The sequence below is a fragment of the Cherax quadricarinatus genome, chromosome 43, assembly GCF_038502225.1.
Source record: "Cherax quadricarinatus isolate ZL_2023a chromosome 43, ASM3850222v1, whole genome shotgun sequence".
In the NCBI taxonomy this organism is placed as follows: Eukaryota; Metazoa; Arthropoda; class Malacostraca; order Decapoda; family Parastacidae; genus Cherax; species Cherax quadricarinatus.
Genome location: NC_091334.1, coordinates 26,747,525 through 26,767,665, shown reverse-complemented (window position 1 = coordinate 26,767,665; position 20,141 = coordinate 26,747,525). Strand labels below are relative to the sequence as shown.

The 20,141-nt window shown below is 38.4% G+C and overlaps 1 protein-coding gene across 4 annotated transcripts in view; it reads left to right on the top strand.

Moving 5' to 3' along the window:
• The window catches only part of LOC128694192 (folliculin-interacting protein 1-like), a 63,677-nt gene extending 45,087 nt beyond the window's left edge, over positions 1-18,590 (top strand). For all 4 annotated transcript variants that reach the window (XM_070093779.1, XM_070093778.1, XM_070093777.1 and 1 more), the window contains 3 exons: positions 9-302; positions 14,342-14,489; positions 16,366-18,590. In XM_070093779.1, the coding sequence (XP_069949880.1) occupies positions 9-302; positions 14,342-14,489; positions 16,366-16,611 (688 nt within the window). In that variant the 3' untranslated portion in view covers positions 16,612-18,590. The remainder of the gene's footprint in view (positions 1-8; positions 303-14,341; positions 14,490-16,365) is intronic.
• The last annotated feature ends 1,551 nt before the right edge of the window (positions 18,591-20,141 follow it).

The following is a 20,141-nucleotide window of genomic DNA, read 5'->3' as shown; positions in this document are numbered from 1 at the left end:
TGTTTCAGGTGTACATGTTGGGTTCAGAATCCCCTGCGAGACACACCACCTTCCAGCAGCACCACCAGTAGCACCTCTAGCAGGAACACTAGCACCTACTGCTCCAGTAACAGGAGCCTTGCGGAGTCGTTACTGGGTGGTGTCATGGACCACTACTCATCGGTGTTTGTGGTACATGCCACCACCCAGAGTCGTCGATGGAATGACGCCCTCAGACATGACCTATGTGCCGCTGCCCACCACTCAACCTTCGACCAGCAGGTCGCCGAGGCTGTGGCGGTCGTCGCCGACACAAACACCTGGTATGTCAAGGGCAACATATAGCTCAAAACACATACCTCTCAGTGTATATACAGTGAGAGGTGTGTATCTTGGTGTATATACACTGTGTGTATCTCATTGTATATAGACTGAGGTGTATATATATATTTTTTTTTTTTTTTTTTTTTTTTAAACAATTCGGCCATCTCTCACCGAGGCAGGGTGACCCAAAAAAGAAAGAAAATCCCCAAAAAGAAAATACTTTCATCATCATTCAACACTTTCACCACACTCGCACATTATCACTGTTTTTGCAGAGGTGCTCAGAATATAACAGTCTAGAAGCATACACATATAAAGATACACAACATATCCCTCCAAACTGCCAATATCCCAAACCCCTCCTTTAAAGTGCAGGCATTGTACTTCCCATTTCCAGGACTCAAGTCCGACTATATGAAAATGACCGGTTTCCCTGAATCCCTTCACTAAATATTACCCTGCTCACACTCCAACAGATCGTCAGGTCCCAAGTACCATTCGTCTCCATTCACTCCTATCTAACACGCTCACGCACGCTTGCTGGAAGTCCAAGCCCCTTACCCACAAAACCTCCTTTACCCCCTCTCTCCAACCCTTTCGAGGACGACCCCTACCCCGCCTTCCTTCCCCTATAGATTTATATGCTTTCCATGTCATTCTACTTTGATCCATTCTCTCTAAATGACCAAACCACCTCAACAACCCCTCTTCTGCCCTCTGACTAATACTTTTATTAACTCCACACCTTCTCCTAATTTCCACACTCCGAATTTTCTGCATAACATTTACACCACACATTGCCCTTAAACAGGACATCTCCACTGCCTCCAACCGTCTCCTCGCTGCTGCATTTACCACCCAAGCTTCACACCCATATAAGAGTGTTGGTACTACTATACTTTCATACATTCCCTTCTTTGCCTCCATAGATAACGTTTTTTGACTCCACATATACCTCAACGCACCACTCACCTTTTTTCCCTCATCAATTCTATGATTAACCTCATCCTTCATAAATCCATCCGCCGACACGTCAACTCCCAAGTATCTGAAAACATTCACTTCTTCCATACTCCTCCTCCCCAATTTGATATCCAATTTTTCTTTATCTAAATCATTTGACACCCTCATCACCTTACTCTTTTCTATGTTCACTTTCAACTTTCTACCTTTACACACATTCCCAAACTCATCCACTAACCTTTGCAATTTTTCTTTAGAATCTCCCATAAGCACAGTATCATCAGCAAAAAGTAACTGTGTCAATTCCCATTTTGAATTTGATTCCCCATAATTTAATCCCACCCCTCTCCCAAACACCCTAGCATTTACTTCCTTTACAACCCCATCTATAAATATATTAAACAACCATGGTGACATTACACATCCCTGTCGAAGACCTACTTTTACCGGGAAGTTTTCTCCCTCTCTTCTACACACCCTAACCTGAGCCTCACTATCCTCATAAAAACTCTTTACAGCATTTAATAACTTACCACCTATTCCATATACTTGCAACATCTGCCACATTGCTCCTCTATCCACTCTATCATATGCCTTTTCTAAATCCATAAATGCAATAAAAACTTCCCTATCTTTATCTAAATACTGTTCACATATATGCTTCAATGTAAACACCTGATCTACACATCCCCTACCCACTCTAAAACCTCCTTGCTCATCCGCAATCCTACATTCTGTCTTACCTCTAATTCTTTCAATTATAACCCTACCGTACACTTTTCCTGGTATACTCAGTAAGCTTATTCCTCTATAATTTTTACAGTCTCTTTTGTCCCCTTTCCCTTTATATAAAGGGACTATACATGCTCTCTGCCAATCCCTAGGTACCTTCCCCTCTTTCATACATTTATTAAACAAAAGTACCAACCACTCCAACACTATATCCCCCCCTGCTTTTAACATTTCTGTCATGATCCCATCAGTTCCAGCTGCTTTACCCCCTTTCATTTTACGTAATGCCTCACGTACCTCCCCCACACTTACATTCTGCTCTTCTTCACTCCTAAAAGATGGTATACCTCCCTGACCAGTGCATGAAATTACTGCCTCTGTTTCTTCCTTAACATTTAAAAGTTCCTCAAAATATTCTCGCCATCTACCCAATACCTCCATCTCCCCATCTACTAACTCCCCTACTCTATTTTTAACTGACAAATCCATATTTTCCCTAGGCTTTCTTAACTTGTTTAACTCCAAAATTTTTTCTTATTTTCATTAAAATTTCTTGACAGTGCCTCTCCCACTCTATCATCTGCTCTCCTTTTGCACTCTCTCACCACTCTCTTTACCTTTCTTTTACTCTCCATATACTCTGCTCTTCTTATAACACTTCTGCTTTGTAAAAACCTCTCATAAGCTACCTTTTTCTCTTTTATCACACCCTTTACTTCATCATTCCACCAATCACTCCTCTTTCCTCCTGCCCCCACCCTCCTATAACCACAAACTTCTGCCCCACATTCTAATACTGCATTTTTAAAACTATTCCAACCCTCTTCAACCCCCTCACTACTCATCTTTGCACTAGCCCACCTTTCTGCCAATAGTCGCTTATATCTCACCCGAACTTCCTCCTCCCTAACTGTAGCTACAACTAAATAATGATCCGATATATCAGTTGCCCCTCTATAAACATGTACATCCTGGAGCCTACCCATCAACCTTTTATCCACCAATACATAATCTAATAAACTACTTTCATTACGTGCTACATCATACCTTGTATATTTATTTATCCTCTTTTTCATAAAATATGCATTACTTATTACCAAATTTCTTTCTACACATAGCTCAATTAAAGGCTTCCCATTTACATTTACCCCTGGCACCCCAAATTTACCTACTACTCCTTCCATAACATTTTTACCCACTTTAGCATTGAAATCCCCAACCACCATTACTCTCACACTTGATTCAAAACTCCCCACGCATTCACTCATTTCCCAAAATCTCTCTCTCTCCTCTACACTTCTCTCTTCTCCAGGTGCATACACGCTTATTATAACCCACTTTTCACATCCAATCTTTATTTTACTCCACATAATCCTTGAATTAATACATTTATAGTCCCTCTTTTCCTGCCATAGCTTATCCTTCAACATTATTGCTACTCCTTCTTTAGCTCTAACTCTATTTGAAACCCCTGACCTAATCCCATTTATTCCTCTCCACTGAAACTCTCCCACCCCCTTCAGCTTTGTTTCACTTAAAGCCAGGATATCCAGCTTCTTCTCATTCATAACATCCACAATCATCTCTTTCTTATCATCTGCACAACATCCACGCACATTCAGACTTCCCACTTTGACAATTTTCTTCTTCTTATTCTTTTTAGTAATCTTTACAGGAAAAGGGGTTACTAGCCCATTGTTCCCGGCATTTTAGTTGACTTTTACAACACGCATGGCTTACGGAGGAAAGATTCTTATTCCCTTTTCCTGTAAAGATTAAAATTTCTTGACAGTGCCTCTCCCACTCTATCATCTGCTCTCCTTTTGCACTCTCTCACCACTCTCTTCACCTTTCTTTTACTCTCCATATACTCTGCTTTTCTTATAACACTTCTGCTTTGTAAAAACCTCTCATAAGCTGACTTTTTCTCTTTTATCACACCCTTTACTTCATCATTCCACCAATCACTCCTCATTCCACCTGCCCCCACCCTCCTATAACCACAAACTTCTACCCCACATTCTAATACTGCATTTTTAAAACTATTCCAACCCTCTTCAACCCCCCCCCCCAACTACTCATCTTTGCACTAGCCCACCTTTCTGCCAATAGTCGCTTATATCTCGCTCGAACTTCCTCCTCCCTTAGTTTATACACTTTCACCTCCCTCTTACTTGTTGTTGCCACCTTCCTCTTTTCCCATCTACCTCTTACTCTAACTGTAGCTACAACTAAATAATGATCCGATATATCAGTTGCCCCTCTATAAACATGTGCATCCTGGAGCCTACCCATCAACCTTTTATCCACCAATACATAATCTAACAAACTACTTTCATTACGTGCTACATCATACCTTGTATATTTATCTATCCTCTTTTTCATAAAATACATATTACTTATTACCAAATCTCTTTCTACACATAGCTCAATTAAAGGCTCCCCATTTACATTTACCCCTGGCACCCCAAATTTACCTACTACTCCCTCCATAACATTTTTACCCACTTTAGCATTGAAATCCCCAACCACCATTACTCTCACACTTGATTCAAAGCTCCCCACGCATTCACTCAACATTTCCCAAAATCTCTCTCTCTCCTCTACACTTCTTTCTTCTCCAGGTGCATATATAATATATATATATACATGTATACAGTGGACCCCCGGTATTCGATGGCATCGGTATTCGATAAATCTGGTATTAGATGCATTATATCGCAAAAAATTTCCCTCAGTATTCGATTGAAAACCCGGTATTCGACACGATTCATACGAGACCTGTCCATGTGTGGCCTGAACTGCCCTGTGTGTGCCAGTGTTTACAAGCCAGCCAGTGTGCGCGCATCTAAGGATACATTCGGTACATTCCATATTATCACTGTGTTTAGCGCTTGTTTCTGCAAAATAAGTCACCATGGGCCCCAAGAAAGCTTCTAGTGCCAACCCTGTGGTAGAAAGGGTGAGAATTAGTATGGAAGTTAAGAAAGATTTTGAAGGGTTTGGGGCTAACTCTGAGAAGCCTATGCCAGTTGTGGACTCCATTGTGCCTACTTCAAAAATTAAGGAAATGTGTGCACAGTGGGTTGAAGTGCAAACCTTTATGGATGAAAATCACCCTAACACAGTTATTGCAAGCCGTGCTGGTGACTATTACAATGACAATGTTGTGGCCCATTTTAGACAAATCGTAAAGGAACGGGAGGTACAGAGCTCTATGGACAGATTTGTTGTGCGACAGAGGTCCAGTGACTCTCAAGCTGGTCCTAGTGGCATTAAAAGAAGAAGGGAAATAACCCCGGGAAAGGACTTGCTACCTCAGGTCCTAATGGAAGGGGATTCCCTTTCTAAACACTAACACCTCTCCCCTCCTTCCATGCCATCAATCATCACCAGATCTTCATTAAAGGTAAGTGTCAATTATTTTATTGTTATTCAATTCAGTTCAATTCAATTCAAAGTTTATTCTCTATAAGGATTACAATGCTGAGTTTACAGAATTTGGTTATTGTGTGGTTTACATGTAGTAAAATAATAATTACAGAGTGTACCACTAGAACACCTAGCATGGCTAGGCATTTCGGGCAGACTTATATTAAATCTTAAGTTTAAAATATTACAAAATTATGAGGCAAGTTGGTATTATGGCTAAGTGACTAAATACTAGTTGTGAGTTTAGCAATGTGAATGCTTTTGTTTTGGCACTATACATAGTTTCAGTATTGGAGTATCACAGGCCAACTTATGACTAGTTAAGATTCATTATTTTGAGATTGAGATTGATATTTCTGTTTATGGTCAAATGGGTGAGTGAGTGTAAGTGTGAACCACCAGGTGGTATTCGTGTAGTTAGTTGACAGGGTGTATCAGGGAGATAAGATGTTTTCTAATGGTAGTTTTGAAGGTGATGAATGTGTCTGCAGTTTTGGAATTTTCAAGTAGGGTGTTCCAGATTTTAGGGCCTTTGACATACATTGAATTTTTGTAAAGGTTTAGTCGGACACGGGGAATGTCAGAGATGTTTGTGTCTGGTGTTATGCCTGTGGGTTCTGTCACGACTATCAAGAAAGAGTTTTAGGTTAAAGTTAATATTGGAATTTAAGGTCCTGTAGATGTAGATTGCACAGTAGTAAGTGTGGATGTACTGAACAGGGAATAAGTTTAGATCTATGAAGAGTGGGGGGGTGTGTTGCCAGGGATGGGATTTAGTGATTATTCTTACTGCGGCTTTTTGTTGGGTTATTATTGGCTTTAGGTGTGTTGCTGCAGTTGAACCCCAAGCACAGATAGCATAGGTGAGGTATGGATATATAAGTGAATGGTATAGTGTGAGAAGGGCAGTTTGTGGCACGTAGTATCGTATCTTGGAGAGGATCCCAACCGTTTTGGATACTTTTTTGGTTATGTGTTGGATATGGGTGCTGAAGTTCAGATTGTTGTCGAGGTATAGGCCTAGGAATTTGCCCTCATTATGCCTGGCAATTAGAGTGTTGTCGATCTTAATGTTAATTTGCGCATCTCCTGCTCTGCTACCAAACATAATGTAGTAGGTTTTGTCAACGTTAAGCGTAAGTTTATTGGCTGTCATCCAAGTCGATATTTTGATCAGCTCCTCATTAACAATGGTGTTGAGGGTGGCAAGATTAGGGTGAGAGATGACATAAGTCGTGTCGTCAGCAAAGAGAATGGGGTTCAGGTGTCGAGATACGTTTGGAAGATCATTGATGTATATGAGGAAGAGCAGGGGACCAAGGACACTTCCCTGCGGAACTCCAGTATCAAGTGGCTGTGTTGTTGATGCTGTGTCTTTAATGGTGACATACTGATACCTATTAGTAAGGTAAGATTTGAAATATGCAAGCGCATGGCCTCTTAAACCATAATGGTCAAGTTTGTGGAGTAGGATGCCGTGGTCTACTGTGTCAAAAGCTTTTCTTAGGTCAATAAAAGTTCCTAGTGGATATTCCTTATTTTCCAATGCTGTGTAAAGCAGATCTAGCATTTTTATGATTGCATCGTTAGTGCTTTTATTTTTCCTGAATCCAAATTGGCAGGGGTTGAGTATGTTTTGTGACGTTATAAATGAATACAGTCTCCTGTGCACGAGTTTCTCAAAGATTTTGGATAGCAATGGTAAGTTTGATATTGGCCTATAGTTGTTTAAATCTGTAGGGTCACCACCTTTATGTATTGGTGTAACCCTTGCCATCTTGAGTAGTTTCGGGAAGGTGCTAGTTTCTAGTGACTTGTTAAAAAGTAATGAGATAATATGCGAGAGGACATGGGCCACTCTCTTGTACTGTACAATAATGGTGGGACATGAGACAGATTCCCTGAGTTATTTTTAAGTGATTTTATAATCTCGGTGACTTCCGTGGGCTCAGTTGGAGCAAGATAGAAGGAATTTGGTTAATTCCCATCTTGGTAGTCCCCGGCATGGGCATTGGTACGTGGGATTTTATTGGCGAGATTAGAACCTATGGTTGAGAAGAAGTCGTTTATCTTGTTAAGTGTGTCAGTGGGTTGCAGTGGTGTTTCATTAGGTTTAGTTAGGACAATATTCTTGTTTTTTTTCAGTTTGTTGGTCCCTAGAATCTGAGAGAGTGTTTTCCAGGTCTTTTTTATATCTCCTCTTGTGTCAGTGAATCTACTGGAGTAGTATAGTTGTTTGGCTTTCTTTATTACTTTGGTGAGGACTGATGAATAGTGTTTAAGAATATCTTTGTGTATTAAGCCCTGTCTATATTGCTTTTCATATTGGTGTTTCTTATCAATGGATTTCAGAATGGTGCTGGTTAGCCATGGGCAACCAAGCTGTTTGTTTGTGATCTGTTTCGTTTTTATAGGACAATGTTTGTCGTATAGTCTAAGTAGTTTGTTAAGAAAAATGTCTGTCCAGTCATCAATACCATTGGCCTTGGAGAATTCTGTAGGCCAGTCAACAGTCTCTAGGTCAGCTGTGAACTTCCTTATTGAGGCCTCATCATGGAGTCTAAATGAGACTTTGTTGTATTAAAGTGGTGGTTTACTAATGTTTGTCAAGAGGAAGGTAGGGTAGTGGTCTGTAGTGCTTTCTGTGATTATCCCTGATTTAAGGGGGGCTAGTATATTGGTCCATATGTGGTCTATTATGGTTGCACTTGTTTCAGTGAGCCTGGTTGGTTTAGTTATTGTTGGTATGAGAAGTGTGTTGTTCATATTGTTGATGAAATCAGTTACAGGCTGATCATCTAGTAGGCCAAGGTTGATGTTGAAGTCTCCAACTAAGAGAAGGTGGTGCTTATTCATTTGTCTGTTTGCTATTAGTGCCTTTAATTTCTCACTGAAGTTTGGGATGTTTGTGTGGGGTATCCGGTAAATGGCACCGATTGTTAAAGGCGTCTTAAGGTTTTTTACAGTAAAATTAGCAAAAATGTATTCTCCATATTCATCACTAAAGCAATTGGTGCTAATACAAGATAATTGGTTAGAGTAATAGATTGCAATACCACCCCCAACTTGGTATGGTCTGCAGTTGTGGATTGCTGTGTATCCTGGTAGAGGGTAGATATCTATTGTGTCCTGTTTAAGCCAGGTCTCAGTAAGAATAATGCAGGAGAAGGGTGTCTTTAGTGATTCAAGGAGTGCCAGGAGGTCATCATAGTGTTTGCTTAAGGACCTGATGTTGTAGTTAAGTACTGATAGACTTTTATCATTGTTTAGGATAGTGCTGGCTTGTGATGCTGTGTAGTAAAGGCAGTTACTTTCCAATAGGTTTTGATTGTGTGTCAGATTATGTAGGTTTAGATCAGGGTCAACGTGATCAATCATCTTCTAGGTTTAAATTATGGTTATTTATATCCCGAGTTGTGTTTTATATCCCGAGTTGAGTTTTAGTACTGATATCTGTAGTGGTGGGAAGTTTGGACAAGTATATAGCTATAGCATTTTGGTCATGTAGAGTATAGTCACTAATACACATAATGAAGTTGGTGTTGTCTATGTGTTGTGCTGGAATGAGCTAAAGTACAACTAGGTATAAACTAATAATATAAAAATACAAATTAAAAATAGCACAAGACTCTCACTTGTAATTGCACTAAGGTCTAATAATGACTTTGGTATAGTCTATGTATTGAGCTAGAATGAGCTATAGTACAACTAGGTTTAATCTAATAATATAAAAATACAAATTGAAAATAGCACCAGGCTCTCACTAGTAATTGCACTATGGTCTAATATAATGACTTTGGTATTGACTATGTATTGAGCTAGAATGAGCTATAGTACAACTGAGTTTAATCTAATGATATAAAAAAGGCACAAGACTCTCAGTTGTAATTGCACTAAGGTGTTATATAAGTTGTTTACAAGAATTAGAGCATAACTAGATTTAAATTGACAAGATAAAATATACAAGTTAAGGTAGCAAAAGAATTAAAAAAGTAGAAAAAAAAAATATATATGAGGTAGTTGGTACTAGTTAGCAAAAGATAATTAAGGGCCTTGAACAATAATATAATTGAAATATACACCAATTGCACACACAATATAGTCACTAAGATATGAAAATCTTAGAGTAGGAATTATAATATAAACTTATAAAAATACAAATTGAAATGGTACTTGCAATTGCACTAGTCTGGTATAGGTTGTTGACAAGATCAAGATTATAACTTGATTTAAATTGACAAAATAAAATTCACAATTAAAGTACCAAAAGAATAATAAGTAAAAAATAACAATGACAATGACTTGGTTATAATATGATAGTAAGATAGTAGACAGGTACACAGGTATACAGGTACACAGGTACACAGGTACAAAGGATAATATAAAGGTTGGAGTTGAATATACAAACTTGGAAATTTGGCAACAAAATGTTATGGGAAGTATAAAATAATGTTTAATGTACAAAAGTAAAATTGACTGGTAGTAAATATGGTGTTTAATAAAATTTTAGTAAGTAATAATGATTACAAAAAAAGTGAAAAAGTAATGTTTATTTCATTCAATATTGCACTGGTAGTTATACTAGAGGTTATATGGCAGCACAAGGTAATTAAGAGTACTCTAATATAGTAAATGTGGTATAAAACAGGTAAAGGTAATTAGACAAGTAATGGTTATTAAATGTCAAAAATGTTAAGAGTAAATTGAAATTATAGTAAAAATGATAATTATTAATTTTAGTAAGTAATATCAATTGATAGTATTTAAAAAAATATGAAGTAATAATATGGACAGAGAAAGTATCAATTCAGCTAATGTTTAAGCAAACAATAGTAAATAAGAAAATTACATAAGGTGACTTTTGCTTACTAGTAAAATCACAAAATGAGGTAGTTGATTATTTAATTACTAAGAGATTGTACAATGAAATTTGAACAATAATGCAGCAAAACATACACTACACTACGTAGGCTTTTAGGTTGGACATTGTTTAGTTATTCTCTGTAAGATTAGTATCCCTGAGAAATCGTGATAGATCATTCTCGTTCGTGATTGTGTACAGTTGACCTACATTTGTTTTCCTAACTAGAATTTTCCCATCCCGTGTGAAGCATTGGTGTATTGTGTCATTATTCTCCCGGTTAAGTTTTCTGACTCTATACAGGAGGTTCTGACGTTTTTTGGTAAGACACTCGTTTATGTATACCTCTTTCTTTACTTTAATAGATGAAATAATTAAGTTTTTTTTTCCTGTCATGTGAGTGGAATCTAAGCATAACACTTTTTCTACCATGGGATCCTAGTAACCTGGCTTCTTTTATTTCTGACTCTGGTACTGTAACTTTTGTTTGGTCCTTTATGATCTGCAGAGTAATTTCTTTACTGTTTGTTTGGTTCATATCACTGGGAAAAAGTGGACTGTTAACTATTACTGCGTCCGATAGTTTATCTTGTTCAGTTTTATCTTCTTGGAGAGCAAAGTAGTCACTGAACTGGTTATCTAAGTTGTTCTTCCATTCTTTTACTGCTTCTTCAACCTTTGTATTAAGAGATATTATTTGTTGGGTATGGCTATCTATGACTGTTTGGATGGTCTTGTCACAGTTAGTCATTCCTGGTGGTGTTAACTTTTGTTCAAGACTGAGGATTTTGTTCTCGAGTTTATTTATTTATTTATTTATTTATTTATTTAAAAATTTGAGCACACATACAGAGGTACAAAAAATACAGATAAGAGCAGCATGCCAAAGCCACTTATACTATGCATAGCATTACGGGCTGGCTTAAAATTAACTTAAGATGAACTAAGCAATGATGACATCAGTGATAAAACTTTAATGTAAACAGATAACTATAAAGCACAAGTGAGTATTACAAAGACAGGTCATATGGTTGTATGCATTGTTGTACATTCAGTAGAATGGAGTATTCTGTTAGGTAGTGTATTTAAAAAATAATAAAGTTAGATTGGGTTTTAGGTTTAACATTTATGTGATATAATTGTGAGAAACATTTAAGATATACAATTTATAAGGTTCAGTTATTCAGTATTTATTTGGTTTTGGGTGAGTAAGTGATCTTTGAGAAGAGACTTGAATTTATAAACAGGTAGTGTTTCTTTTATATTTACAGGTAATGAGTTCCAGATTTTAGGGCCTTTTATGTGCATTGAGTTTTTGCATAGTGTGAGATGGACACGAGGAACATCAAAGAGTGATCTGTGCCTTGTGTTATGGTCATGTGTTCTGTTGAGGTTGGCAAGGAGATGTTTGAGGGGAGGGTTAATATCAGAGTTAAGTGTTCTATGTATGTAATAGGTGCAGTAATAAGTATGAATGTTTTGTATGGTGAGTAGGTTTAGTGTATTGAATATTGGTGGAGTGTGCTGCCTATAGTGAGAATTTGTTATCATTCTAACTGCAGCCTTTTGTTGGGTAATTAGTGGTCTGAGATGGTTACTTGTTGTTGAGCCCCATGCACAAATTCCATAGGTGAGATAGGGGTAAATAAGAGAGTGATATAGGGCCAGGAGGGCTGACTGTGGAACATAGTACCGTATCTTCGATAGTATGCCTACAGTCTTGGAAATTTTCTTAGAAATTTGTTGTATATGTGTATGAAATTTGAGTCTATTATCAAGGTGGATTCCTAAGAAGTTTCCCTCTGTTAGCTTTGTGATAGGTGATCCGTTTATCATTATGTTAAGAGGGACATCTGTAGCTCTGTTACCAAACTGAATGAAGTAGGTTTTGTCAATGTTTAGTGTAAGTTTGTTAGTCCTCATCCAGGTAGATATTTTCTGTAATTCGGTATTTACAGTATTGGCTAGCGTGACTGGGCTCGGGTGGGAGAAGACGTATGTAGTGTCATCTGCAAATAGTGTGGGTTTGAGTAATTGCGAAGCATTTGGTAGGTCATTCATATTTTCAATAACTAAGGTGGAGATGCATGTCTTTAGGGTATCTGGATCGTTGGTCATACCTGAGAGACTACTTGGTAGGTTGAATCCGGGGAAGAGAGGGGAGGATGGGCTGGTGGCAGCCATGTTTGTTGTTATTGTTGTGGTGTCGCCTTGAGTGGTGGTGAGTGGGGTGGTTGCTGGGCCGGCGTCCTTCTGGCTACACTTGTAGAATAGTTGATTTTTCGGTGTTTTCTTGCTGGCCTTGGTGCTGTTTCCTCTTAGATTGCGCCTCATAATACTACAGGAATTGTTGTAGTTAAGAAGAAGTTGTAGTTATAAAAAGCTTAGGGTTACGTTGTTCGGCTGGCAGCGGGGTGTTGCTTTCGGTTTGTGGGCAGTCTTCCTTTGATCTCTATTATTTTCGATTTGTAGGTTTCACTGTTGGTAATCTTTGGTCATTCTGGGTGCTACGTTGGGTAGTGCAGTTTTGCTTGTAACTAGGTCATCATAGGAGCATTGGTAGCTCTGATAGTTGGAGAAAAGTACGGAGCTTGGAGGTCGCTGCTGCCGCTGCCGCATTAAACTTAATATTTCATGTAGTAAAATTTTTTTTTTCATACTTTTGGGTGTCTTGCACAGATTAATTTCATTTCCATTATTTCTTATGAGGAAAATTGATTTGGTTTTCGATGTTATCGGTATTCGATGAGCTCTCAGGAACGGATTAATATCGAATACCGGGGGTCCACTGTATATATATATGTAGGTAGTAGGTTGGTAGACAACAACCGCCCAGGGAGGTACTACCGTCCTGCCAAGTGAGTGTAAAATGAAAGCCTGTAACTGTTTTACATGATGGTAGGATTGCTGTTGTCCATTTTTCTGTCTCGTAAACATGCAAGATTTCAGGTACGTCTTGCCACTTCTACTTACACTTAGGTCACACTACACATACATGTACAAGCATATATGTATATACACACCCCTCTGGGTTTTCTTCCATTTTTCTTACTGATTCTTATTCTTGTTTATTTCCTCTTACCTCCATGGGGAAGTGGAACAGAATTTTTCCTCCGTAAGCTATGCGTGTTGTAAGAGGCGACTAAAATGCCAGGAGCAAGGGGCTAGTAACCCCTTCTACTGTATATATTACTAAATGTAAAAGAAGACACTTTCGTTTTTCCTTTTGGGCCACCCCGCCTCGGTGGGATACGGCCGGTGTGTTGAAAGAAAGATATATATATATATATATATATATATATATATATATATATATATATATATATATATATATATATATTAATCCTAGGTAGTAGGTTGGTAGACAGCAACCGCCCAGGGAGGTACTACAGTCCTGCCAAGTGAGTGTAAAGCGAAAGCCTGTAATCGTTTTACATGATGGTAGGATTGCTGGTGTCCTTTTTTCTGTCTCATAAACATGCAAGATTTCAGGTACGTCTTGCTACTTCTACTTACACTTAGGTCACTCTACACATACATGTACAAGCATATATATACACACACCCCTCTGGGTTGTCTTCTATTTTCTTACTAGTTCTTGTTCTTTTTTATTTCCTCTTATCTCCATGGGGAAGTGGAACAGAATTCTTCCTCCGTAAGCCATGTGTGTTGTAAGAGGCGACCAGAATGCCAGGAGCAAGGGGCTAGTAACCCCTTCTACTGTATATATTACTAAATGTAAAAGGAGACACTTTCGTTTTTCCTTTTGGGCCACCCCGCCTCGGTGGGATATGGCCAGTGTGTTGAAAGAAAGAAAAGATATACACACTGAGAAATATATACATTGGAAGTTTATATTAATCACTATTTTAAATATAAGAGTATTCTTGACTGATGGTGTACAGGTGACATTCATCCTTATGACCTTCATGTAGTAGATATGTCTTAATGACTCTCATAGTTGACAGACCCCTGGGTGTTTAACATCCACCCAGTACATAACTTAGTTTAACTTAGTTACATCAGTTAAGACAGTGTTGTCCTGGACAGGGAGGTGGAAGTGGCGTCATCACACTCACTGGTGGTGGTAGAGTCGGGCGCCGGGCAGCTGGGTATTAAGGTGGGCATCTCACCTCTGGTCTCCGCTATCACTGACTCCATCCTGGACCTCACGCGCTTGGCAGTACCCCCACACTTTGTGAGTACAATTTTTACCAACCAAAATGATTTCTTTGCGGTACAAATTTATGAAACAGTGGTAGGCCTAAAATAAAGCCACTAGTGTACAGTACATTTCAGGCAAACTAATCCTAATGCTTAAATGTTACTTAACTATACATAGATTATTAACCCTTAAACTGTCCAAACGTAGATCTACGTTCACCTGCGTGGTGCTCCGAATATTTTGAGAAATAAAAAACTTTTTTGTTTTTAAATTAAAGAGGGCAATTTTCTCTGTGGTATAAGACCAAAAAAAAAAAAATTAGGACCAGTACTTACCGAGATATAAGACCTCAAAGTTGGCTGTGGATGCTCACCTGACAGCAACATCCAGTCCTGCCTCTTGCAGAAGTGTTGTCGATTTACCTTTTTTTTCTTGTTTTTATTTTAACTTACATAATTTTTGTTCTGATAATTATAATTTATAATAGTTTTTTGTGATTTCATAGCCAATCTTTGTTCTGACAGTAATATTATGTACTATAATAGTACTCAGATAGTAACAAATCACACTGACAGGTGAACATTTTCACTTGCTTTGGTTATTGATTGTCTAGAAATATATACAAAGTATTTATAGGTCCCAGCAATGTTTTAGACACACTGGAGTATGAAACTCCTTGAAGAATGGTGTTATGACAAGGGTCAGATAAGAGACATTTGATGAATGTGCCCTGCTGGAGGGGGAACCTTGCCTTTATATGTTTTTACTCTTGCACACAAACATGTCTCTGTCAGTCTATCTGTCTGCCTGTCTATCTTTTTATCTATCTATCTAGTTCTGCTTATCTGTTTTTCTGTCTGCCTGTGTGAGTGAATTTCCATCTTCTTGTCTGTGTCTCAGGGAGCGGCTAGTGAACCTGTTGGTTTATGGTGTGTGAGCCGCTCCCTGATTCCTATTACTTGCATCATCCTTGTTTATGTCTTATATCTACATATACTGTATAGCACTTTGCCTGGAATTTTTGAGTTATCCCAGGTAATTTACGTTATATATAATGACTGTACTTATGAGTACATGTAAGAGATTGAGATATAAACAGATATGGCCAGATAGAGATGTAGACAGACAGATACAGAGACACCCAAAGCCAGCCAGCCAGCCGAATAAATAAGAAAGGAACGCTGCAGTAGGCCTACTGGCCCATGCAAGGCAGGTCTGTGTCAACCCCTGGCTTAGACCAGTGACCCACCAACTTAGGACACATCCACTGAAGGAAGGAGCACAACATCTGACCCAGTAGCACAAGCTAGTCAGGTCTAACTTGCACCCACACACACTCATGTATTTATCTAGCCTATTTTTACTTTCCTCTTAAAATGTGAGTGTTAATATGACATGACATCAGTGAATCACTGGTGTTTGTCATGCTATCTGCTCTAGCTGGCGCTCTGTTGAACTGGTGCTCCCACAAGGTACTAAGCGGTCCCAGATTTTTTCCATACTGTGCACACTAAGTGCACAGACCCATTCTTTCATGTCTAGGCGACTCAGGCCTATCGCACCAAATTTGAAGGAATGAAAAAATGTTGGTCTACGTTTGGACCCCCTCCCCCCCTCACATGAACATAGATCTGCGTGTGGACAGTTTAAGGGTTAAGTAGGCCTACTTATGCAGTTAACTACACTTAAAAGTAAATAAAGAAGTAGTTCATGAACAAATGGTGCAGTTAAAACAAAATTACTTATTTCAAACTGATTAAGTGATCCTCAGTTTTGTGGAATGATTAAACTGAGTATAATGGATCTTACTAAGAGAACTGTATATAGTGGATCTTTATAAGAGAATTGACTGTATATAGAGGAGCTTTATAAGAGAAGTGACTGTATATAATAGTGTGTCTTTGGGTAGATTGTGAGTCACCTGGAGGAACGACTGTGTGAAATCTACCTGAAGTCTCACTTGTTGGCGGAGTACTTACTGTGTGGATCCGGCGCCTCGTTCAGCACCGCTGAAGGTTCTTCCTTCATCCCCTACCATCTTCCTGACTTGACCCGTGCCCTGGGCCTTGACCTCAATGACCTGCCACTGCTATTGGCAGTTGCCTCGACCCACACACCAGCACTCACCCGAATGTTCGGCCTGTCGATTAGGTAGTTCACTGGTCATCCGGACAACTGGTAAAGCTCCAGTCTGGGTCAGACGACAAGTTGGGTCACAGGTCACAATAACGTGTGGAACAATGTACAAGTGTCTTGTTTGTAAACTGTCACGTGTGAATACTGTTGGCCAGTAATATGTACATGTACATATCACTCGGTGTATGTACACAGTGTCAGTCTTGCAGTGTTTACACAAAGATATGTGTACATTGGTGAGAGGTGTTTGTGCATATGTGTATGTTAACTGAGTGGTGTGTGTGAACATGTATGTAAACTAAGTGGTGTGTACTTACCTGTGTCTGACCAGAGGATACCATGTGTATATAGGAGAGAGACTGTTGTTAACTGATCAACTTACACTGATGTGTCAGTAGTTTATTTCTGGTGAGGGGTAAGTGATATTCTTGGGAAGGCAAGTCTTAGTTTTATTTTGGTTGTAATAGAGGCAGTGTGTTGTAGGCTGCCCCTCCAGGCACCAGCCCAGCAGGAGAGAGAGGAGAGGCACCTCTTGTATGTAGGCTGTTTACTAAGAAAGATGGAACAAGCATCTCATGGACTAAAGGTAGGCCCAGCCTACAAGATGGCCACACAGGGCTAGGAGACAGCTCCCCTAGTGTTATTTCTGGGAAACAGACATGGTGTAGGCATACTGTCTACCTCACTCGTGCGCTACCCACAACCATCATACTTTAACCGTTCGACTTAAACACACCCAAAAACAACCCCCATTATCCACAACTCTCACTAAACCTTAAGTAGATGTCCAGAGAGCTTATTGGTACTTCAGCCACTTCATTGATGTTAACTTCATTCTAGCGTCTTGCAGATGATCGCAGAAAATACCACTACAATTGTAGGCACCCTTGTGGGTGTTGCGCCTAGTTTTTTGTAATACAGTTGTAAGTTAGTCTGTGAGTCACTCTGGGGGCACTAGCACCTTGAAAATAGTCAAGACAGAGAGGAATAGTTTGATCTGTGTTCTGGGCTGCTGCTTCTGGTTATTGTAGGGTGATGTATGACCTGACTGTACAATTTGACTAGTACCTGACTGTATGACTTGGCTAGTACCTGACTGTATGACCTGACTAGTACCAGACTGTATGACCAACACATATCTGGTCATCTATATCAGCTGTACAATGAACCACACTTTAAAACACTTGGTTTACAGTGATCCTCACTTAGCTGAACCCTGAGGAATTCAACTTGCTGTTAAAGACTCCCAGTATAACCATTGCACAAACAAAACTGTGATATGGGCTGTGATTTATAGTCAATATTGTGCTTTGATTTGTAAATTGTGAAGTATTGTGCTTTGATGTACTGGTATTCTCTTGTACTTGGTACACAGGTGATTTGTCAGAGGTTATTGTGTATGAGCAATGACTTATGTTGTCTGGTGCTGTCAGTTGTGGGTACTTGAACCTTACTGTAAGTAGGTGTAAAGTGTAAATAATGGTAACTGTTACTGCAGCTGTTCTGCCACTGCTGTTACTTCAACACCAGAAGGAGCTGTAGTAACAGCAGCTGTTATTGCAGCAACAGCAGCTGCCTGTATATCTGTACTTAAAAGTCTTCACAAAACTCAACTTTCCTCAACTCAAAACAAATGTTTAGTTCTTCCCAATGATTATTAAGCAGGATATTATTGAAGATATACAGGATAACCATGATGTGGTCAACCTGTAGGGGTCATACACTGGTTGGGGAAGCAACCAGTGTGGCTCCAAGAGAATAGATCCACTCCCTTGGATCAAGAGCCTCTTAACATGGAGCCTTGAGGATATTTAGCAGGATAATTACCAGCATTTTTTCCAGGATATATACCTGGATAATAGCCAGGATATTAAACCAGATAATAATAGCCAGGATAACCTGGATAATATGTAGAATTAAGTGTTTTTATACATTTTATATTTTTAAACTAGTCAAAAATAAATGTTAAAAGAAAAAAACTTGTTTTCTTGTTAGTTACTGTTGATGCTTTATTTACATTTTGACTCAAGGACTGATTTTTAGTTCATATTTGTCTCAATAGATGGCACTCAATTTTGTTTCATATTTTCCAAATAGATGGTGCCCAAGTTTTCTTAATTTTTCCCAGTAGATCGCTTCTTTTTGATTATAATAATAATTCCCAGTAGATGAAAAGTTGTTTTTTAGTTCATATTTTTCCCAATAATTGGCACTCAAAAACATTTATATTCTTCCTAATAGATGGCACACACAAATTTTAATTTATATTCTTTCCAATAATGGCACTCAAAAATATTTTAGTTTATATTTTCCCAACAGATGGCACTCAAAATCATTTTAGTTCATATTTTTGTCAATAGATGGCACTTGCCAATTTGTATTCTTCATAATAGATGGCACTCAAAAACATTTTAGTTCATAATTTTTCCCAATGGCACTAAAAAATGTTTTCATATTTTTCCCAATACAGCAGGGCCCCGCTTTACGGCGATTCGCTTTACGGCATTCCACTACTACGGACATTTCAAATTATGACCAAAACTCGCTATACGGCTCCCCCCACCTGTCTTTCTAATACGGTCACAGCGGCCCACCGAGTTTGTTTACATTCTCCCTGAGCACATCTCTTTATTATGTCTGGAAACTTTCCAAAATTTCAAGTGTTTTAAAGTTATTGTATATTTTATATGTATTGTACTTGATAATTAAACTTGTGTACACCTGTACCTAAATAAACTTACACACTGTGCTGGCATGTAGGTACACATTAAAATCACTAAGAGTCTCTCTACTCTTGATGCAATAATAATAATAATAGTAATAATCTCTTGGGCGCATTAATGTCGCATATTACGTTAATATAGACATTTCCCTTAATCTATCTATGATATTTTTTTCAAAATTATATAAGAAACACATTATGTAACACACAAACATGATACATGCTCCCACAGTATAAAAATTTATACAAATATATATGAGATGTTTACCAAACGGTTTGTAGAAGTGTCGGAAGAATTACGTTTTCTCTAGCCCGTCACCTGTTACTAGGGATAACTGTAGAAAAATATTCCTTTCGTATGCCTTCACTTTATAGCTATAATTCTGTACTAACTTGTACACAGTGTAAGAGTATTTGTTTCGTGATTTAATTATTATAATAATGATAAAAATATTATAAGGTAAAAGTTTCACAAACTCTTACAAATGTACATGAATGAACTAAAACTGGACACGTATTAATACCGTCTATTTCGTCTGACCGAGTGATCGTCCACAACCTGTTCAGTTTGTTTGTTTACGCTGTCTGAGCTCGGTGTATCATTAAATGTTGTATATTACGTTAATATACACATTTTCATTAATCCATCCGTGATATTTTTTTCAAAATTATATAATAAACATGATACATAACATAAATACATAACATATGTGTAGAGAACCTAGGATAACCCAAAAAAGTCAGAGTGACTTACTTCCATTGCCTTCACTCAGAGCATCATTTCTTCTCAAAATGATGTTACATGAGAATGGGAGTGTTCTTCTTTA